Source organism: Melospiza georgiana, chromosome 2 (genome assembly GCF_028018845.1).
Source record: "Melospiza georgiana isolate bMelGeo1 chromosome 2, bMelGeo1.pri, whole genome shotgun sequence".
Classification (NCBI taxonomy): domain Eukaryota; kingdom Metazoa; phylum Chordata; class Aves; order Passeriformes; family Passerellidae; genus Melospiza; species Melospiza georgiana.
The window spans coordinates 115,707,272-115,731,109 of NC_080431.1; the positions used below are offsets into that span (position 1 = coordinate 115,707,272).

General features: G+C 46.0%; 1 protein-coding gene across 2 annotated transcripts in view; it reads right to left on the bottom strand.

Annotated features, from left to right (window-relative positions):
• The window catches only part of ABCG1 (ATP binding cassette subfamily G member 1), a 64,792-nt gene extending 44,042 nt beyond the window's left edge, over positions 1–20,750 (bottom strand). Inside the window, exons 1-2 of one of the 2 annotated variants that reach the window (XM_058045167.1) lie at positions 20,673–20,750; positions 17,232–17,475 (exon numbers count right to left, since the gene is read on the bottom strand). In XM_058045167.1, the coding sequence (XP_057901150.1) occupies positions 17,232–17,475; positions 20,673–20,714 (286 nt within the window). In that variant the 5' untranslated portion in view covers positions 20,715–20,750. Of the gene's footprint in view, positions 1–17,231; positions 17,476–19,806; positions 19,985–20,672 lie in introns of those variants that run through there. The other variant, XM_058045168.1, reaches the window with a different exon arrangement.
• Positions 20,751–23,838: the final 3,088 nt, after the last annotated feature.

Below are 23,838 nucleotides of genomic sequence, written 5' to 3' on the forward strand. Positions count from 1 at the left end.
AGTATAGCAATATAATATAATATATTGCTATATATATAATATAATATAATATAATATAATATAATATAATATAATATAATATAATATAATATAATATAATATAATATAATATAATATAATATAATATAATATAATATATATGGTTTATATGATATTATATGATATTATATTATAATATATAATATAATATAAAAATATATAATATAATAATATATCAGCCTTCTGAGAACATGGAGTCAGATTCTCAGCTCTCACCTCATCCTGGGCACCTCACAAACACCACACTCATATGTCAGTAAGGCAAAGGTTACAGAGAGTGGTTTATTCTAAACAGAATAAAAATTAAAATTTGGTTTTGCCCACAAAAATCCCATCGCTTGTTATGTTAAAATAATGCTTGGGGAAACTGCACAAGGCATGCTCTGGTGGAGGGGTGTTTGCTGAACTTAAACCAGAAAGTACCTTCAGAACTGATGCAGAAGCAAGGTCAGAGAACAGGGCATGAGTCCCAAAGTAAATAAACCCCAAAAACGTGCCCTGGTCTGGTGGAAACAGCATGGATGGCTCCAAACCAGACCCTGTCCCCATGAATTCCAGCAGGGCTGTTCTGTTTCTGTCCCAGCAGAGCAGGGCCAGCAGAGGCTGGGGTCACCCTGGACATCACCCCGGATGGTGCAGAAGTGTCTGCAGGCAATGCACATGAGGAGAACATGCAACTGCCTTTGGGGAGGTTCACAGCTGTCACTTTTTCCATCTTGCAGAGCTGCAAAGAAAATGGTGTAGGAGGATGGCTCAGGATTGCTCTTCTCAAAGGCTCCCTCTTGAAATGGGTGCCTACGCTCTAATACTGACTAAGCTGCTGGGCTTTGCTCCTGATCTCATTAGATAATGATACTGCAATACAAAAGGAGAGGTTAATCTTGACTACATCCCCAATCTCCTTTCCTTGTGTACAGCTGTAAACACCCTGGGAGCATTTGGAGCCACCTCTGTGGGTTTAGGGTCAGCACTTGCACAAAATGGGTGGGGGAGCTGGAGCAGGGACAGGTGGGACCAAATTATGAATGGGCAACTCACACCAACCCAGGGTGTGGGAGAGCCAGTGTGGCCAGCAAAAATGCCTTTACAGCTCTTGTCATCCCCATCCCACCCTGCTCACCCTGATCATCCCCATCCCACCCTGCTCACCTTTGTCATCCCCATCCCACTCTGCTCACCCTGATCATCCCCATCCCACTCTGCTCATCCTGGGTATCCCGTATCCCCATCCCACCCTGCTCACCCTGGCCATCCCCATCCCACTCTGCTCACCATTGTCATCCCCATCCCACCCTGCTCACCCTGGTCATCCCCATCTCACCCTGCTCACCCTGATCATCCCCATCCCACCCTGCTCACCCTTGTCATCCCCATCCCACCCTGCTCACCCTTGTCATCCCCATCCCACCCTGCTCACCCTGATCATCCCCATCCCACCCTGCTCACCCTGGTCATCCCCATCCCACCCTGCTCACCCTTGTCATCCCCATCCCACCCTGCTCACCCTTGTCATCCCCATCCCACTCTGGTCACCCTGACCATCCCCATCCCACCCTGCTCACCCTGGTCATCCCCATCCCACCCTGCTCACCCTGATCATCCCCATCCCACCCTGCTCACCCTTGTCATCCCCATCCCACCCTTCTCACCCTGGTCATCCCCATCCCACCCTGCTCACCCTGACCATCCCCATCCCACCCTGCTCACCCTGATCATCCCCATCCCACCCTGCTCACCCTGGTCATCCCCATCCCACCCTGCTCACCCTTGTCATCCCCATCCCACCCTGCTCACTCTGGTCATCCCCATCCCACCCTGCTCACCCTGGTCATCCCCATCCCACCCTGCTCACTCTGGTCATCCCCATCCCACTCTGCTCATCCTGGGTATCCCGTATCCCCATCCCACCCTGCTCACCCTGGCCATCCCCATCCCACTCTGCTCACCATAGTCATCCCCATCCCACCCTGCTCACCCTGATCATCCCCATCCCACTCTGCTCACCATAGTCATCCCCATCCCACCCTGCTCACTCTGGTCATCCCCATCCCACTCTGGTCACTCTGGTCACCCCCATCCCACTCTGCTCACCCTTGTCATCCTCATCCCACTCTGGTCACCCTTGTCATCCCCATCCCACCCTGCTCACCCTGGCCATCCCCATCCCACTCTGCTCACCATAGTCATCCCCATCCCACCCTGCTCACTCTGGTCATCCCCATCCCACCCTGCTCACTCTGGTCATCCCCATCCCACTCTGGTCACTCTGGTCACCCCCATCCCACCCTGCTCACCCTTGTCATCCTCATCCCACTCTGGTCACCCTTGTCACCCCCATCCCACCCTGCTCACTCTGGTCATCCCCATTCCACCCTGCTCACCCTTGTCATCCCCATCCCACCCTTCTCACCCTGATCATCCCCATCCCACTCTGCTCTCTCTGGTCACCCCCATCCCACTCTCCTCACCCTTGTCACCCCTATCCCACTCTGGTCATCCCCATCCCACCCTGCTCACCCTTGTCATCCCCATCCCACCCTGCTCACTCTGGTCATCCCCATCCCACCCTGCTCACCCTTGCCATCATCCCTATCCCACCCTGCTCACCCTGGTCATCCCCATCCCACCCTGCTCTCTCTGGTCATCCCCATCCCACTCTCCTCACCCTTGTCACCCCTATCCCACTCTGGTCATCCCTATCCCACCCTGCTCACCCTTGCCATCATCCCCATCCCACTCTGCTCAGTGCAGGGATGAAATGACCACAGAGCACTCTGCTCACAGCTCTGGGATGTGCCAGGGGAACACAGTGGATCCTCCCCAGGCTGACCACAACCAGACAATTCCCTCCCCAGCCCATTTCTCACACCAGAGGTGCTCAGGGAAGGCAGAAGCAGCCACAGGGGAATGTGGACACCCAGCATGTGCACAGAGCTCTTCCTGGCAAGATCCTACAGCTTCCGGCTGTGCATCTGCAGTGCTGTTATTGGCCCTCCTGGTGCAGTTAAGGAATGTTTCTAGTCCCCAGAAAAACCAGCCAGAAGAACATCTCCACCATTTCCCCGTTCTCTGCACCACTCTCTTGGTGGCTTTTGCAAATCAAAACACATTATTCCACTTAAAACCTCACTATTTTCCTTCTGAAATCCAAGATACACAACTCCCCCCAGTTTTCACCAGCAAACCACTGTTGAGACAAACAGACGTAGCAGCCATTTATCTGGCACATAAACATCCTCTCCTTTACACCCAGCAGGAAGGCAAGCTCCAGAGATGCTCAGCTAATGAGGAAATTCAGACAATGATGTTGTTTGCAGCTATAAGGAGGCAAAATAACCCAGACAGGTCTGAATTGGACCCACCACTGCTACACATGAGAGCTCCAACCAATTCCTACAACTCCTAAAGGAAGCAAGAACGAAGCACCAACAATCTGATTACCAGGGAAATGACTGGGAGCAGAAAATTACTCAACTTATGTAATGTAATAAGTCTCCTATTGAAAAGCATCTGCAAAATGCTGCCATTTCTTCATGCCATTCCTTTCACCACTCAGATAAAACAGCTTCCATTTTACATTCATTTTTCCTGCTATTTTAGCCTGTTATGCTGTTAATCCAGTAGCAACAGACCTGAACCACTTCTAAGCAACTGCTACTCTCTTGCTTTTCATTAAAAAAAAAAAAAGAAAAAAATCAGGTTGCTGCTGCTTTTCCATAATTACATCATCTTGTCACTACAAAGGAGGAGGAGGAATATACACCTTGATTAAAATGTTATCTTCAAAGTGTTTGTTGCAGTGATGTGCAGCCAGTTTTAGTATATAAATATACCTGAGTGTATGTGCATACATATATTTAAATATGAGAACAGAAAACCTATAAATATCTATATATAACCTATATATATACAGATATATCTATATATAGATAAATATAGATATAGATTTCTATATCTAGATATAGATATATAGATATATAGATATATATGTGGCCTGTGTATATATACATTCACTCATATTTACAGGTATCTATATAGGTATATTAAATGTACATATATTGAACATATTTATATCTAGAAAGACAATGCACACACAATATCTTTGTGATACATTACTTTTAGTGTTCTGATGCTTTCAGACACATCTATATGGGATGGTTTCTACTGACACATTCTACCACTATATAAATATGCCCTGAATGTTGGTGACATTCAACACAGACATTTAAAATTAATTTCATTGGCTTCTGTAATCTTTAGAATGTAGTTTTAGCAGTGAAACATACAAATAAGTGAAAAAGTTCCTTCTGGGTATTAGCCCATACCCTTCCCTTATCAAACTTTATTAATTTCTGTTAATTTGGTCCAAAATGTTCTACCATAAGACAACAGCCCTGGCAGAATGCTGATACCTGTTCCTTGGCTAAACTCTGCCCAATGTGTCATTGCAGTGATTCTAACATTCCATTGGGCCTGTACTTTTAGAGCAGCGCAGTTTGAGCACCCAAGAAGAATTGTAGGTTGGCTTTGAAGTTATTTTTATTTACTGTAAAACGTGTGCCACCCTTTGTCCCAATTCACTTTGCTGCAGGAGCTTATTTTTACTGCCTGTCAATAAGAATCAAAAGATGAGTGCTGAAATGTCACAGCCATGCCCTATATGGGAAGGCCTGTTTTATTTTTATTTGTTTGGTCGATTTTATAATGCAAAAAGGATGCATGGGATTCAGGAGACCGATGCCCGTATTTCTGCTAGGAGACTAAAGAGTAAATCTGTTAAGTATTACCATGTATATTCAGAAATTTCATCTTTTTTTGGTGTTCCCAGATGTCAAACTACTGCACAAGGCACAATCATCCTCCATGGACACCAAGTCTGACAGTGACCCCGGGGCTCACTGGTGAATACTTCAGGTTATGCATTTCTCCTTCAGGTTATACATTTCTCCTTCAGGTTATGAATTTCTCCTTCAGGTAATGAATTTCTCCTTCAGTTTTAATGCATTTCTCCTTCAGGTTATGCATTTTTCCTTCAGGTTACGAATTTCTCCTTCAGGTTATGAATTTCTCCTTCAGGTTTAATGCATTTCTCCTTCAGGTTTAATGCATTTCTCCTTCAGGTTATTAATTTCTCCTTCAGGTTATGCATTTCTCCTTCAGGTTTAATGCATTTCTCCTTCAGGTAATGAATTTTTCCTTCAGGTTATGCATTTCTCCTTCAGGTTTACATCATCATTCTCCCAGGCAAGAAATCAAGTATCAAATCCTCCTTCAGGGCTGTCTGTCAGGCTCCTCTGAGTGTTTGTGATAGAGCAGCTCACACATATTGTCATAACTCAGCCTGTAAGACAGCCGGAGCTGATTTATTATAATCACAAGTGCAGCAGCTCCATCTCCCATTTGCAATCACTGACAACTTTCCTGAAACTGGTTAAAATGTGCCCAATGTGAGTTCCACTTCAGTGATGATTTACACCACAGGGAAACTTTCCATGGGCTCAAGCAAACAACTGACCAGCCATATTATTTATTTTTAAATTCTAAGCTTAGAAAAATCAAATCAGCCAAGAAGGTCTAACAATGGTCTTTGCTCAGTTATGTGATAAGAGGCAGAGTGGGCACAGAGAGTGAGCTGAGGCTCAGAGGACTCAACCCACTAAATTGGGCACTCTGAAGATGCTAAAATGGAAAGGACAGGGCTGCTGTTCCTGGAGGAAATCCCACCAAGATGTGTCCCCAAAGAAATTGTGGAATGCTGAACTTTACCATGGCATGCAGGGGGAACAGGAGTTTGGGGTGGTGTAGAACCAGCCATGGGGTGGCCATGGCAATTACAGAGGGACAAACATCCATCACAGCACACTCAGGGGACCTGCCAAAGGCAGGGAAAGGCATGGATCACAGGCTGAGGAGGAACAGGCCTGAGAAAGCAGGTGGAAATGGGGATTAAAGGGGCCAGAGGCATGTCAGGAGGCAGCTACCCCGGTCTGGCAGAGCTCCTCATCCCTGCAGCCCCAGCCCAGCCTCCTCATCCCTCCTGCCCAACACTGCTCCCAGATTTCTCTGCGGGAATGTGTCACCACATTTCTCTCCACAGAGAAAAGCAAGGCACAATTCTTCCCAAGAACATTTCTGGGATTCACATTCTCTGAACCTCAGAGAAAGGAAAAACAATTCTTATCTCATTTACTGCTCCTGTGTTGTTCACAAGTGGAATGCATCATGGAAGACTGTTTACCTGAAGGGAACTGATAATTGGATTCTGGTGTGTTTTGATTCACTGACCAATTGAATCCAGGTGTGTGTGGGGCTGACAGTCACGAGATTCTGTGCAGTTGAGTGCTTGGCAGATTCAGTTTAGATGTAATGTAATGTAGTGTAATATCATATAGAATAATATAGTATAATAAAGTAATTAATTAGCCTTCTGATATGATGGAGTTCTCCTCATCATTCCTCCTCTTCATCAGGGGCATAAATCTCTGTGATAGGAATGCCTTCACCTCTGTGAGCTCATGAGCAGGAGACACTACCATGGACCCAGTGGTCAGCAGCAGAAATTTTTCCACATCTGTTGCTGGAGCAAGAGGTTGAAAATCTGAGGGGTTACTGGAGATCCAGGTGCCAACAACTGAAGGAGACCAAAGTCTGAGGGACTGATGGGATGGACAGCATGTCCAAAACCCACTGGTGGAGAGATCTTGTGTGTTTGTGTGTGCAAGCACAGCCAGCCAGAGAGGAGGGATGCCAGGGAGGCCCTGGGGCTGCTCAGCTTTGCCCAGGTGTGATCTGTGTTTAGGAGATCTCTGTCCTCCTGCTGCTCCATCCAGCTGCATGGATGCACTGCCTCACCACCAGCTGCACTTGCAATTCCAGAACCAAGGCTGCCACACTCCAGGGCAGGAGGAATCCCCTCATTCAAAGTCCCACCAGCTCCAGCTGCTCCTAACAGTTTAATTTTTATTACATTCTAATTACTGTCATTATCATTGGACACTCCTTGAGAAGAACTCAGCAGTTCTGGTTACAAGACAGACTGACCCAACTCACTGTCCAAAAACTCTCCCATCATTCATCTTTCTATTTATCTACTGTCAATTTGTTCCTCTGGGGAAAATTCTTCTTCAAAAAATTCTGCAAGACTCAGGGTCACAATTGAAACCCATGGGAGTAACTTTTCACTGCCAGAGTAACTTTTCACTGCCAGCTGTGCACAGATGTGCCCCCCCTGCCCTGTCCTTGCCTTTCTGGCTCACATTTCTCTGGTGGCAGCATCAGAGCTTCACCTCTGCAGGTGGAGAAGGAGATGGAACTCCATCTCAGACAGGCTTCAGCTTTATGAGCCTCAAACAGCATTTTAGACATCAGCCCTTGATATTCATATGCAATAAGCTGGCTGCAGTTTGTGGCTTTTTGACCCAGAAAAAGAAAATGCTCTTCCTCTAATAGCAAATATTTAGCTCCAATCCCCTTTCCTTTAATTGGGTGCTCATTTACCCATTCCAGCCCTGCCATGCTGGTGTTATTAGAGCGCTTAATTTTCAAAGCACTTGAGGTAATAACTGCATCATGACTAAAACAAAATTATACTGGCCAGGCTTTGCTGGTGCAGCCCCATCCACTTGACTGCTTCAAAAGCACAAAACAGATGCAACAGGGCAGAATTTAGCTCCATTGCTTAACAAGAGTATTAAAAGCTTCAGTTTGTGGTGGTTTGTTTCCTTTAAATTTCATATTAACCAGGTGCATGGCTACATTTGAAGCTTCTTTCTTCTGTCTTCTGTTTAATGTAGGCACAAAAGCCTACCCTCTAAAGCTCAGCAGGAGACAGAGCACAGGTCCATTCTCATTTACCCAGGAACCTGACCACTGCATATTCAATCTTCTTCTCTCTTTTGTAGCAGATGCTCTGCAACTATAAACAACATTTGTCATTACTCTAAACATGTGAGGCCGAAAGAAATATGATTCTTACACAAAAGATGCAGGCCGTACATACTAGATGAGAGGCAGATGGTAAATTAGCTTGTAAAGCCAAGGTCTCTGCCATTTATTTTTATTTGGAACAGATACATAACCAAAAAAAAAAACCTGAACAAACAAGCAGTTATCTCTACGGCTATTATGTAATTCCATGTAGCTCTGCCTGGTAAGAATCTGGATGGATTTATCCCTGTACCTCCTGAAGAAAATTAAGTCTGCAGAGTGCATCTGTTCCCCCCACAAATCAGCAGAGCCCAAATGAGCTGTGAATGGGAACAGAAGCCCAGCAGTGACAGGAAGGGGCAGGGAGGGCCTGCAGGGTGACTCCAGCCACATTGCAGCACACACCTCCACCACACATTTCCATTTCCCAGACAGAACTTTGTCTGTCTTTGCCCTGTCCTCCTTCCAGAGACAATCACACAGCACTGGTCCTGCTGTATTTTATGCCAGCCCTCACATTCAGATCAAATATTCCCTCTGAAATCTTCTTTCCTAGGCGACAAAGCGTCCACAGGCCAAATGAAACTCAAACATCTGCACCAAAGCACAGAATTCACAAGGGAGCTGCTTTCAAAATAATCATCAATGGGATATTTCAGCAGGCCTCCTTGCAGTTACTTTAGGAAGTTACTGAGCTTCAGAGTTACTGAAAACAACCAGAACTGTTTGGGCTCCTCTGTCTGTGCTGTTATCCTTCTCCATCACACCTGGGGTGAACAACTTAAAGAATTGGTTGAAAAGGGCAGTAATTCTGCCATACATGGTGTACTATGTATTCCTCTGGTAAAGCTGGTGAAAAAGTGAGTGCCTTTGGACAATTTGGGGACCCTCAGTTTTTCCATTTCCTAATAGACTTTGATATCAAGAAGAAGATGTCTGTTAAAGATTGTTCATAGACTTTGATATCAAGAAGAAGTCTGTTTAAGCTTGGTCCTGGGCTTGATAAGGAACACTCTGCCAGTCCTAAAGTTCTGAATGTAAACTACTTCTAAATTTTCCACATGGTCAGTAAGAGCTTGTGGGTTTGTTGTCCTTCTGTACCAGTGGTGCTAACCAAAAATTGCTGGGTTCAAAGCTGGCACAGTGGGCAGGCAATCTGAACCACCAACACCTCAGCCTCTTGCTGTCCCAAGGGTTTTGATAAGAGATAAAAGGCCTTGTGCAGAAGTTTCTGATACAAGATTTGGCAATATTCATTGCATGTGAGTTCCTTTAGAAGGAGAAAAAAAGCGGCATTTTGTCATCTGACATGGATGACACGTTTCAACAAGGTATTTTATCAAAGCTCTTAAATAAATGAATCCCACAAGAAGGTAGGTGGCCAGTTCTCTCAGATGCCTACACTGACCCAAACTCCCAATTTATTTTTGACAAAAACTCAGCCTTATGTAAGATACATGTCCTTCTGCACCTCTCCAGATGCAAGTCACAGAGGCTCTGGGGTTAAAGCATCACTGGCTGATTTAGCTTTTGCCTCAAGGACTTTCATTTTGAGAATGAACACCCACCTTTCAGTTTGCAATGCTTTAATTACAAATCCAAATCAGTTCATTCCCACGTGCCAATCATGTAAATTTTGCTGGGGATCTCCTTGCATGTTGTTTCTTGTCTTGACTTGTTATTTTAATAATAACACCAAGCACTGTTTTCTAATGGAAGACAAAGTTATGCCTCCAAAGCTCAAAGGGTGCAGATGTGAATTATGAAGCAGCTGAGTTGAGTGAGGGCCTGCCACATTCTGAGCGTCATGTTCTGACTGTCTCCACAGTTTACCTACAAGAAAAATGCTACAGAGAAGTGTGAGAGGAAAATAATAATAATTTCTCAGAGGATACAGAGCTGAACTCTGAGATATTAAATCCCCATAGAACAAAAATCTGCCCTAAAGAGCTGGTAAGCTCAGACCCCAAGAACTTCCAGAGGCACTTTCCAAAATGGCATGAAAGAAAGTGCACAACAAAAAATGAACTTTAACAGCATTTTTACTCAAGTTAGCTTCTGCTTTTGTCTGCTCTTGTGATTTCTCTTTCCTTTCAGTGAGGTTGTGGAAAACCCTGATGAACCATGTGATGTCTGAGGTTTCCAATTGCAAAATGCCTCTTGCTTGATCTTTCCTCAGCCTTCAGATGGATCTGCAGACTACAGAAACCAAAGTCTGCTTTGAAATGTGACAAAAGTACACCCAGATGCTGCTGCCTGTCATCTGTACCTCCCCAACACCTCGAGCAGGGCATGGCCACCTATGGGCAGAGGAGAAATCATTTCATCAAACCCCACTCAGCATACAGCAAGCTGTACTGAAGGGTGTCAGGGTGAGCTACAGCCAGCCCCCAACATTTTTTGTGAGAGATGGAAACAGCACAGACCAGAGCTCAGACTCCCAACAGCTCACTGTGACCACTTCCTGGCACAGGAATTCCAGAATTATTTAATTGGCAACTCTCTAAAACCCCCTTCCTCAGCCACAAGGTTTCACAGCAGCAGTTAATAAAGTTTATTGTATCAAAACATTAGCTAGAATAAAAAATAGTGAGGTCATTGTGATGTTTAGGTTTAACAAACAATACAGCAAAGAGAATGAAGATGTTCTGCTTTAAGGCTCAGTGACCAAAAAGCCCTGAGTCAAACTCAAGGCACGTTTCTATAAAAGCTCTAGGTCAAAAAAACCTCCAAACAAACAAAAAAAACCTCAAACCCCAACAAAAACAAACCCACAAAAACAATGGATTCTGCTGGAAGGAAAACAAGTAATGCTGAAGTAAGGGCACACTCAGCTGGGAAACAGCAGAAGGCTCAGGCAAAGGGGCTGACCAAGATTTGTTCCCAATAACCTCTATTTTACAGAACACATGCAAGAGGACACTGGGAAGAGTTATTTATCACTTAATAAAACACTGTGAACTACTCCAGTAACAGCAACTACTCAATGTATTTTTACCATCTTGACACAGCTTAAGTGTTAAAAGAAAAACTACACAGATTTTATCAAGGTTAAAACATGTGCTTAGAAACCCTCTGCTAAAAATCATGCCTCATTTTAATTAATTTTGCCAACACTTCAAGCCACTGAAAAGGAATCTACACAACATTTGCCTGAAAACAGCCTTTTACCAGTATTGCAGTTGGTTTCAGCTGGCCTAACTTGTTTATTCTTCCTAACATATGGATCTTAATTTGCATAAGAGATGAAAACAACTGTCAGACAAAAAAATGGTGGAGAACAATACAATCCATCTGGCAGAGAGAGGAGAGGAGGAAAAGAAGGAAAAAAAGAAGGAGAGGAAATTTCAAGGAGAGGAAGGAAGGAAGGAAGGAAGGAAGGAAGGAAGGAAGGAAGGAAGGAAGGAAGGAAGGAAGGAAGGAAGGAAGGAAGGAAGGAAGGAAGGAAGGAAGGAAGGAAGGAAGGAAGGAAGGAAGGAAGGAAGGAAGGAAGGAAGGAAGGAAGGAAGGAAGGAAGGAAGGAAGGAAGGAAGGAAGGAAGGAAGGAAGGAAGGAAGGAAGGAAGGAAAAGAGGGAGAGAAAGAAAGGGAGAAAGAGAGGAAGGGAGGAAGGAAGAAAGAAGGAAAGAGGGAAAGAGAGAGAAAGGGAGGAAGAGAGGAGGAAAGAAAGAAAGAGAGAGAGAAAGAAAGAGGAAAAAATGAAAAGAAAGGGAGAAAGAAGGAAAAAAGAAGGAAGGAAACAGAGAAAGGGTGAGACAAAGGGAGGAGGAAAGAGAGAGAGGAGAGAGAGAGAGAAAGAGAGAGAGAGAAAGAAAGAGAGAAAGAGAGAGAGAAAGAGAGAAAGAGAGAAAGAGAGAAAGAGAGAGAGAGAAAGAGAGAAAGAGAGAAAGAGAGAAAGAGAGAAAGAGAGAAAGAGAGAAAGAGAGAAAGAGAGAAAGAGAGAAAGAGAGAAAGAGAGAAAGAGAGAAAGAAAGAAAGAAAGAAAGAAAGAAAGAAAGAAAGAAAGAAAGAAAGAAAGAAAGAAAGAAAGAAAGAAAGGGAGGAAGGAAGGAGGAAAGAAAGGAAAAGAAAGGGAGAAGGAGAAAGAAAGAGAAAAAAAGAAAAGAAAGAAAAAAAGAAAGAAAGGAAAACAAAGACAGAAAAAAAGAAAAAAAAAAAAGAAAGGGGAAAAAAGAAAGAAAAAAAAAAGAAAGAAAAAACAAAGAAAGAAAAAAAAGAAAAATCTCTGTCGGAAAGTGGGTTTTTGCTCGCTCCCGTTCTGCATCTCTCCCTCCCTCCCTGCTTTCCCATCTTAGCAACAGCGGCAGCGCCCGGGTTACTGCAGTGCATTGCCCGGCAGTAACCGCGCCGGCCGGGCGGGCATGCGGCACCTCCGGCACCGCACCTGCCCCAGCCCCAGCCCCAGCCCCAGCCGGGCCGGGCCCGCTCCCAGCACGGATTAGCGCTTCATCCCGGCCAAATCCCCCCTGCCGCCCCCCGCCTCCCCTGCCTTCCCTTTGGGCAGCTCCGGAGGGCATGGGAGAGCGGGGTGGGGGATGTTTGCAGTGAAGTCATACAGAGGATGCTGCGAAAAAATTAAATAAATAAAGCGGACGGCTAAATGAAAATAAAGGGGTCTGTCCGAGCGTGTGTTGCAGAGCTAATTCCTAAGACAGCACCGAAGCAAATCGGCAAAGCCCAGGCTGTTTAAATCTCCGCTGATGGTTTGACAGCGGTGAAGTTTCCATCTTATGCAGAGAGCGGCATTAGCATCACACGCGGCGCTGGGATCGCGCTGTTCCGATGACACTATCTCGGGCTGTGACGGCCACTCCTGGCCTTCCATGAATAGCAAACACCTGCCCAGGGCTCCGTGTTCCCCCCCGGACACCTCGGAGTCATCCGAGTGCTCCATTCCCCTCCTGCCGCCCAAAGCTGCGCAACAACAACCCGGACAGCAAAGACAGCACCAGCACCGCTCCGCTTTGCTTGCACGGGGTTGGAACCATCAGAACAAACCCAAAATAACAAGAAATGGGGCGTTTTGTGCCGAGCATGGATTTCTGCAGTGAAAATCCCCGGTTTGCACGGTGCCCGGCCGGAGGCCGCTCCCTCCGAGGTTATCCAGACCAAATCCCCGAGCAGAGCTCGAACGCAGCGCAAGTGACTCATTACAGCCCTAAAAATAACAACGGAGAAATTTCCAACTAAAACGTTGCCTAATTAACCATGAATACTGAGAAGTGTGAGAGGGGAGGGAGGGATAAAAAAAAAAGAAAAAAAAAAAAAAAAAACCCTGAGCTGTTGTGGTGTTTTGCAAGCAAATTTATTACTATTTTCTTGCTGGATGCACTCAATTATATAGGCAGGATATTTCCATCTCCATCCTATATTATAGCAAACCCATCTAGAAAAAATAGAACAAATGTCCTTTCATGGCTATATAGAAAGTATGTATCTTTTCCAAGTAAAGCTGAATGACTTTGACCCAGACAGAAAGCTCCAAAGTACTTTTCATGCCCCCTTTGTATATAGGGGGCTATACATAATTCATCCCCAAACCACAATTCAGATTATTTCATGGTGCTTTTAACAAAAATGACAGAAACCCGAGGCACTGACTTTTCCACCAAATCCTCTTGCAAGCAGTTTTCAGGAGTCCTAGTATGAAAACCTACATGTCTGTAATTTTTCTGTGAACTGGTAAAACCAATTTCTGTGTTCCTATTTGTATTTCAAAGTGCAGTTCAGATATACAGCTCAGAAACCAGGACTCACTTCCATCTCTTTCTCAGCCCTTAGATAAATGGCTTTGTGACAAGACAGTGAAACTTTGGCCATGTTTTGTTCCAAAGCTCTGCAGATCTCGCTTTTCGCATTTAAGGATCCACACTGGATCTAACACAGGGCTCTTTCTTTTCCCCTCCAAGCCAGCTGGGTCCCTCATCCTAAAAGAAAGGAGAAGTATCCTGACTAAGCAGCCCTATTATTTCTACCAAATGTGCTGAAGTTCCCTTTTTGCCAGTCCATCCTAACCTCATAGCAGTTCCTCCAGGAGCCCTGGGGCTTTCTGAAATCATGAACCTCACTGACCCACAGGAAACCCCAGGACGTGCTTGAACGTAGCCTGGATTTAAAGGCTGAGACATATTTTCAGTTCTGGAAGATCCTTAACCTCGCAAGTCACTCAAAAATCCCTTTCCTTCAAACCTGAAGGAATATTGTTTCTACCTGTTGACCAATTCCCTGAAAGTTTTATGGGGAAAATGCCAAAGTCAGCTGAGACCTTCTGAAACTTTTACCTCTTTAACCTCTCCCAAATTCCCATGTTGGCAACAGCTCCTGCTGAATGGAATGGGTCAGATGGAGCAGCTTTGATCAAGGACTGACCTGCCATATTCCTTCCCTGTTAATCCCACTGACCTCAGGGGAAATTACAGCAGGAATTAACCAGCTCCAGAGTCACACCAATCTCTGCCATGAGTCTGATAAAACCTCAGAAGAACAGCAGCATTTATCATATAAACCTCGGAATCAAAATGCCCCTCCCTATATTTAAGGAGAAAATGATATTTAATAGTTTAATTAAGCAGTTTAAGGCTGAGACAAAAATAAATGAAAAATTCCAATTTGAAGTCTACCATGGCTTCTTTAGCTTCTTTGTTGTTGACAAGCAATGCAAATTCACCTTTCTTTGGGCTTTTAATGAAAAGTAAAAGACATGACATACCATGAGTTGCATTGTCTGAACAATCAAGCTAAGCACAGAACACAATGGCAGCACTGCTAATTATTCCTCCTTCTGCTCATTTAGAGCCTAACCTTAACATTACTTTGCAATGCCATTTTTACTGAAGGGAATTGCTCTTCAGCTGAATTCCTGTCCAACATGCTGGCACAAATTGTCTTTGCAAAGAAACAGCACTTCTGCCTTTGTGATCCAACACTCTTGAAAGGTTTTAACTAATTCATTACAGTCATAGAGAATGATGTAGAAATAGTAGATTTTCTTTTTCAAGCTCCATTTAAGAATAGAAACACCATCAATTAAAAGACGTTTTTGAAACAGCATTCCTTATCTCTTCTTACCACAACCAGCACCCAAGAACAATGTGAACTGAGAGGCATCTCCTTCTTTTTTTTTTTTTTTTTTCCCCAGCATGTTTTCTGCTACTCTTCTCATAAAAAGTGAATTCAAATATTTCACATTACAGCAATGAGAGAGACATCTAGCACAGGGAATCCACAAGGAATGCTGAACTGCAGCAACCACCAGTGTTTGGAGGCACAATGCAGTGCCCAAGAGAAGGGCAATAAAGTCCCAGTTTCCCAGTGGAACAGGAACCAGTCCAAGGTATTCAGAATAGTTTCATATGTAATCCACCAGGTTTGAACAGATATATCCCAAATTACACACAAAAAATCTTCTACTTGCAGAACCACTACAACAATTCAGAGTATCTGAAGTGTTTGGTTCCTACCTTCACTGGGGACTATTTGGGCAATTTGGTTTTCTATTTCTCTAATGGAAAATCTTTTCTCTTAAAACCAATATATTGAGCCAGTCCCTGGAGGAGGGAACGTGGCTGGGAGGAAAGTTTGGTTCTAGAAGGTTTCTATAACCTCACCAGCAACTCACTGAAACATTGAAGGAAGAGACCTTTGGAGGTCACCTGGCCCAGATTTCTGTCTAAGCAAGACAACTTCCACATTTTCAGCAGCTGGGTGTTTTGCCAGGACATTGTTTTGTTCAAGCCAAGTCACCCAGGCATGTCAGAAAATCTGAACAGGGGTTTTTGGGTATAGAATCCCTCAATCAATCCTGGCCAGTGAGAAAGAGATTCAGTTAGGAATCCCAAGCTTTTAAATCTTAAATGAGACATTTTGGCAGGGCTCCATTTCTTGGAGGACAAAAAAACCTTCAGTGTTTTGTGTTCATTCTGATAAGATAAAGAATAATTTTGAATGTACCAAAGCTGCTGCCAAACCAAGCTGTTCTCCTATGGACAATGTGGCTCCACGCAATTTTAGAAAGTAATTAAAAGAGGGCCAGTGGGTCTACACACAGTTTTGATGTTGAAAAACCCATTAAAGCATGAAATCTGCAGATCTTTCAACAAATGAATAATTGTATGCACAGCCTGTCCGCATACAGTAGCACTTTCGTGGCAACAGCTCCAGAGCTTTTCATTCCACACATTTTTAGACTATTGAAGCCTTGGTGTTGTGATAATGATACAATTCACAGACAGCAGCCAAGAACTTGGTGAAACAATTTCGAGTGGGACCTTTAAGGCAGTGGATTTGTAGTTTCAGGGCCAGTGCAGGTACCAAGCATGGCTCAGGTGAGGGCTGCACTGGCAGGGCCTTATCTCTAAAAAGAACTGAAGCACACAACCATGCCAATTTACATTGCTGGGAGAGAGTTCCTCAAGGAAGGGCAATTATGGCATTTAGTACACAAAATTCTCCTGGAGATTTCAATAGTTTTCTCTTGGGCATACTTCTTTTTGCTGGCAGGAATTTACTGCATGACCTAGTTTTCCTTTCAGAGAGGAGCAGCCACACACACAAAAAAAAACCCCAAAAACCTAAAAACTCTCTAGGAAACACATGGTTACACAAAGCCAGTGAAGGCATGAAAGGAATTGATGCCCAAGCAGAGGAGAAAGAACAGAATCACCTTTCAGAACTGGAATCAACCAAGAACCTATAGAGAAGAGAGCTGAATAATCTCTTCTTACTCCAAACTTCTCTTCTTTGAGAAGTGCCCAATATTTATAATTTTGGAGTGAACTCTTGCAGTGTGTATCAGCAAAGGAGAACCCAAAGAGCATCCTGGTCCCTGACTGAACCTCAGGATTCAGTCCCAATGTTTTCATCACAGAAATTATAAGCTTTGAGAGACCCATCTAAGCTGTAGAGAAACCTAGAGCTCACAGCATTTCTTTCCAAACACAGCCTTTAAGGAAAACAGTTTTTATCCTGGTGCCTAAAGCCTTCTGAAATTCTGAGATACCCACTGTTCTGAAAGAGTACTGAAAAAAACAACCATCTCACAAAGCAGCCAATTGCAGGAGTAAAATAACAAAGCCTCCTCACTTCCCCCACCCCCATTTTAAACTCCTGCGTGCTCTACCCACCCTCAACAATAAATTGTAGACAAGGCAGGATCACAGGACAGATATTTGGCAGCACAGCAACACTATATTTACTTCAGATCCTCAAGAACTGGGAGGCAGAAATGAGCAGTTGTATGAACTGTGGATGGAACCTTGTTTTCCTCACCTTTCTTTCTCCACCACGGCCCTTCCTGGATGGAGTAGGACAGTTCTTTGAACTCAATGTTCACAGCAGGCCTGCGGGGCAGGTAGGAGAACCTGTGAGCTTCTGTCAGAGCATTGTCCACTTTTTTCAAGTGTCCATTGATGAGGTGGATGTCCTGGGTGTCGGTGCCGTTGGAGACCACCTCGTCCACAGAAACACACACACACTTGGGCTCGGCCATGGTGCAACCAGAGCTGCTGCCACCCTGCAGGGAAATGGAGAAAGTTCACAGACTTTTGTTTGGGAACGCGTTTCAAAACCTTCTGCGCCAGAATTGTTCTTTAAATAGCACAAAAATCCAGCTGTACTGCGCTGAAAGGTGAAAGAGGAGTAAAATAAATCAAGCTTTTGGTTGGTTCTTTTGCCTGAGCCTTGACAGAAGAGGTAAAAGAGCTCTTGCAGCACATACAGTTCCTTTAGCACTAGTTTTTCTTTCAGATCTTGCACCAGATTAATACATTTATAAGTTCTGTCCCCATTGTATTTGGTTTCTCATGCACTCAAGGAATTTGGTTCTAGTTACTCTGATTCCAGGGCTTGGGACAGAGCTGAAGGGGGAAGGGAGCTGGCTGAACAATTATTTGTGCAGACATTTCAAAAGACAGCCACTCAAAATACCTAACAGCTCTTGCTCCTCTAGATCAGCCTATGCTTCTGTCAAGGTGAAATTATATTTCTGAGAATTTTCAAATGTACTATTTCATGCTTTATTTTCTCCTGCACTGCTAGTTCTGGAGACTTTGCAACCTGGGCTGACAGTACAAGGTTTTTCTGGAGGTCTTTTAGGAAAGCACAATGCTTTGTACCCAAAATCCTTGAGTGCTTTCCATGCTTGATAGTGATAACTAATGGAAATCTTATCAGCTACATGAGCACACAAACCCTGCTCCAGTTCTTGCACCACTGACACTGTAAGGTCAATGTCCTGCGCTCACAGCCATCCCTCTTGCTACACTTTGCCTATCACAGCACTCTGTGCAATTCCATTTGGCATTTTTTGGACTAAACCTCCTTCCCCTCCCCTCCTGGCCATGACAATGGCCTTCCACCCATCTTTCTCCTTTTTTTTTTTATTATGCACACAAAATTTGGATTTTTTTTAACTCCTTTTACCACCACAGGTGCCTTGCACCAATATGAGCAGGATGTGTGTAAGCTCAAGAGAAAAGCAGTCATAAATTTTCTACAGCTAAAGAGAATTTTGAACAGTTCTGTTTAAAGGCTGTTCACTGTCATCTGTTGTTTGGCGGATGTCACAAGCAGAGCCAAACATCTGCACAGTTGCCTATTAGGAAATTTAGTATTTTTGATGCAGATTTGTATTGGAAAGGACTCCTGTAGATGGCTGATGTGCCAGGCCTTCCATGCTGACACATAATACAAAGTCATCCCCTGGAAAGCAGATGTGCTGCACTACTTTTCAATGCATGAACACAGAGCTGCAGATCTTGCCACTGTTTCCCTCTATTTGTCCAATTCAGCTAAGAAGGGACACTGCCTCCTCTTGCCTGTGCCACTTCCATTTCCCTCTCATGGTTCCTGGTATTCCCATCTTTGCTGTAACAGCAGCCCAGCTCAGATCAGTCACTTGTCATGAATGCTGACAAAAACATTTAAAAACCTCCAGTCCTACATAATCACTGATGGAAAAAAGGTATTTCTGCTTAACCACTCCATAGCTGGCATCTTCACATTCTTCACACACAAGCCCCAAGTTCTGGATGAAAATAATCAGCTCTGCTTACCACATTTTCTCAAGAAAGAGATTTTAATCACGCTCTCACCTTACTTAGAGGTCAGGTATCCACTAACACTTACTGTCAAATTCTTAAATAGTTCACTGCCATGGTATGTAATTTGAACATAACAAGAGTAATGTGAAACATCTTAGAGCTCAACAATCAAAGCTGGGGAACTTCCCTAGAAACTAAGAGAAGGCGAGTTAACAATGTTCTTCCCTGAATGTTTTCAAGGCTCACTCTGGCACTCATAACCTCTTTTGTTCTGAGGAACCACTGGGCACTTTCACACAATCAGAGGGAGTATCCAAAAGTGAACTCCGAATGAGCAGGTCACCTTGATTATCTAGGTGACAGTCAGAGCTTCGCCAGTTTAGATCGATTCCAAAAGAAACATCCTTTGGACAAGCCTTGCCTCTGACTATTGAATCACCCAAGAGTATGAAGCCAAAGATTTTTGTTACTGGGACATTAAACAATTTCAGTCACTGTGTGGACCGAGCTGCCTGTTCACACACCTTCCCCCTCCAGGGACCACTCGCTATGGGAGAGGATCCCCCGAGCAACCGGGATGATCCAAACGCCTCCTGATACAGAGATCGCTTGGAAAAAAATGGGCAATCCCGTGGCTACGACAGGCACAGACTTACCCAGGGCACAGACACACCTGAGCCCCCTCTGCACGCCCCAACACCTGCAGCACCCACTCCTCGGCGCTGCCACCCGCAGCGATGCCCCAGCCCCGCATCCCGAGCCCTGCGCTCGCAGCCCCGGCGGCTCCGCAGCACCGCGCTCACCTCTCCGCGGCTTTGGGGCACTTTGGGCTATTTCCCATGGAGTTTGGTGCAGCCGCTGAGGAGCCGGGCCGCTCCCGGAGCCCGGCCGGTGGCAGGGGCAGGACGGTCCGGCGGGCTGTGCCCGCTCCGTCCCCCGCCGGCCCCGGGTGTTATGCAAAGGTTACGGTCCCTCCGCAAATCCGCCGGGAAGCCGGCGGGGCGCAGCGGCGCAGCGAGCATGCTCGGCGATAATCCCCCCGCCTTAGCTACAGACTGAGGTAACCAGCGGTCAAGTCCCGCCGTGCGCCGCCAGCCGCTCGCACACTCGCATCCTTCACCCCGCATCCTTCACCCCGCATCCTGCATCCCGCATCCTTCATCCCGCATCCTTCACCCCGCATCCTTCACCCCGCATCCTGCATCCCGCATCCTTCACCCCGCATCCTTCACCCCGCATCCTTCACCCCGCATCCCTCACCCCCTATCCTGCACCCTACATACTTCATCCCGCATCCTTCATCCCGCATCCTTCACCCCGCATCCTTCACCCCGCATCCTTCACCCCGCATTCTTCACCCCGCATCCTTCATCCCGCATCCTTCATCCCGCATCCCTCACCCCCTATCCTGCACCCCATATACTTCATCCCGCATCCTTCATCCCGCATCCCTCATCCCACATCCCTCACCCTGCGCATCCTTCACCCCGCATCCCTCACCCTGCGCATCCCTCAGCACTCATCCTGCATCCCACAACCCCGGGCGCACCCTCCGACCCTGCTTTTCCCTCGGGAGCTCCCCGCCGAGCCCCGGCTCCATCTCCGTCCCCCAGCCCCGCACCTCGCCCCCCGGCCGGCGCTGGCAGAGGGAAGGCAGGGCTCGCCTTACCAAAGCGCTGCCCAGGGAGAAAGCCGCCATCAGACATGCCATGTGCGCCGCTGCCCGCCCGGCTGCCGGCGCGGGAGCCTCCAGTGCCGCCTCTCCGCCCCGACTGGCTGCGGGAGGCGGGCGGGCCGCTGTGGAGCCGGGGCCGCCCCCGGCCCGGCCCGCCCCCAGCCGGGATGGGGGAGCGGAGGGATCGGGGCGCCCCTCGGGGCGCCGGGGAAGGTGGGCAGCGTGTCCCCAAGCCGCTGGAGCCGTGGCTGTCGCTCTGCCCAAACGCGCGGCAGGTGCTTGTCCCGAGGAATGGGGCACCGAAGGTCGCTCGCTGGGATAGAATGAGGAGGGCAGCCAGAATTGTCCCCACGCTCCAGGCACGGACAGCTTCCCAAAGAGCTCCCGGGGGCTTTCCCTGAGGAAACGGGAAGTAGAAGCACCATCCAATATCGCCTTGTGCATCCCATCTTCATAAGGACGAGGCAGTTCTGGCCCTGGGACTCCCACCCACTGATTTGTGAGCCATTATAGTTCAGGAATGGAGAGGAAGGGAAGTTGTCACTAAGTTACATTCTCCATTCATTTACTCCTCACACCAAAGACCTGCATTTCAGCGAGGTCACACAATCACTAAATCACAGAATGGTCAGGCTGGAAGAGACCACAGTGGGTCACCAGGTCCAACCCCCCTGCTCCAGCAGGATCCCACAGCACACAGCACAGGATTGTGTGCAGATGGTTCTGGAATATCTCCAGTGAAGGACACTCCACACCCTCTCTAGACAATCTGCCCAGGGCTCAGTCACTGCTGATGAAAGTTCTTCCTCATGTTCAGGTGGAGCTTCCTGGGCATCAGTTCTGCCCATTCCTCTTGTCCCACAGCTGGGCACCACGGGGCAGAGCCTGGCCCATCCTCTGTCACCTCCCTTTGGACACTGAGGTCCTGCGCAGGAAGGACAGTGAGTGGTGTCCGCATGGCACTGGGGCTGTGCTGGCTCTGCTGGCTTGGATCTGGATCCATGACTAGGCCAGGGGTTGTGACCATGCTCACAGGGGTCCTGGGATAAGGGAAGAGACATAGATCTGACTCCATGTTTCAGAAGGCTTGATTTATTATTTTATTACATATATTACATTAAAACTATACTAAAAGAATAGAAGAAAAGGTTTCATCAGAAGGCTAAGTAAAAATAGAAAGGAAAGAATGATAACAAAGCTTCTGTCTCGGACAGAGAGTCTGAGCCAGCTGACTGTGACTGGCCATTAATTAGAAACAATCACATGAGACCAATCACAGATGCATTCCACAGCAGCAGATAATCATTGTTTACATTTTGTTCCTGAGGCCTCCCAGCTTCTCAGGAGGAGAAATCCTAAGGAAAGGATTTTTCATGAAAAGATGTCTGTGACAGCGGGCGGATTCATCGGCTCTGCCACCTGGGGACAAAAAGCTCTGCCCCAAGAAGCCAGATGCTGAAAAACCCACCAGCCATCTGAGTGTTCCCATTTCTGCTGGGATTGTTTTGGGTGTGTGCTGGGGCTCCCTCTCAATTCCCCTGGAAGCAGCAGAAAGTGGGGATAAAATACAGCAGCTGTCAGAGAAGCGATTTCAGAGCAACCACCAAACATGACATACAGGAGTCCATAATCTGAGAGGAATTTTCTAATCGGGGAGCTTCCCAGAGTGGCTGGAACTCGTGTAGCATTGTACAGACACGGGATAAGCCTCACAAAGCCCTGGGAGGCAGGTAAGTATTTTATTCCTGTGCTTACCACAGGCAGCAGGGCGCTGCAGGGAGGGAGCTGCTGCCCAGAACATCTGTGCCAGGCCAGATGTGGTCCCTGCCCTGCAGTGTCCTCCCTCCTGACAGTGCCTGCGAGGTGGATGCACACAAAAGTGCTTCAGCACAGGGCTGGCTTCTGTCAAATGTCTCCCTGAGGCTTTCCCAGCCCTCAGCTGTTCCTGGCTCAAGGATTTCCTGATGTGATTGTCTCTCCAGAATGGGCTTATAAACCTCAGTGGGAATCTCTTCCACGAGGGAAGACTCCCCCTTGGAAACATGCAAAATTCACCATCCACTCAAGCCTTGGCAAGGAATAGTGAGGAGACTCTGATTTCAGCCTTGGATTCTGCCCTTTGGTGTTGCAGAAAGTTATTTACTTATAACTCATTTACTGGGGAAGAAAAATCTACCTGCTGTGGAATATCACTCCAACATGGATGGACCCATCCAGAAGTCCTCACTGAAGGCTTAAACTGTGCTTGAGTAGACATTTTAAATACAATAATCACCAAATATTAGGAATAAAGAGAATTTATGATGCATTCTTCCAGTGAGGATCCCAGGGTTTTAGTTAACTTGATTTGGAGCACATGTTTGTAGCACCTACAATTTATTCAAGCTTATCTCTTGTATTTTCCCTTAGAACATTGCAAAAGCTGCATTATCTCCATACAGGAGCTGAAAAGGGCTATGGAATACTGATGCGTGTGTTTAAGGCATTTACAGGGTAAAAAAAAATACTTAAAGATATCATTATTTTAACTTTTGAGGTGGAACTAGAGACAGAGGAAGCCATACCCTGATCCTAGTGAATATGTGATGCAGATGTTTGCTATCCTGTTTAATTCCTAAAGCCTGAGAGAGAAGCAAGGAAAGCAGCATAAAAGCTGTAGCAGAACTGATATGTCCAGTCCTGAAATGTGCTGCACAAACCAAGTTTCAGCTCTGCCCATGAGAATTTTGTGGCACCAACGTGCTGCCTTCCACCAGAGTTTTTCCTGGGCAAGTGTAAATGACCAGATCCCTCAGATTTATTTTTATCATGGTGGCTGCAGTATCAGTATCTACGGGGGTTTCTTATAAAACACTGAGACATAAAACAGGTTTATCAGAAACCAAGTTCTATTTGGTATTTTGGTATCTATTTTGATACCACACAGGGAAAAAAAAATCATTACATAAGATGAAGCATGCTAAAAATAGCAATCTCCTGCATTCCTACATTCCCTCATTAACTCTTCCATTAACTTTACAGGTGATCCCCTGCTCCCTGCAGACAAAAAATATCAAGAATACAACTCTGTGTAAAGGGAAAAAAAGGCAGTGAAAAAAAAATGTAGAGATTTAAAACTGTGTTAAAAAAAATGCAAATTGACAAGGTGGTTTGGATGGCT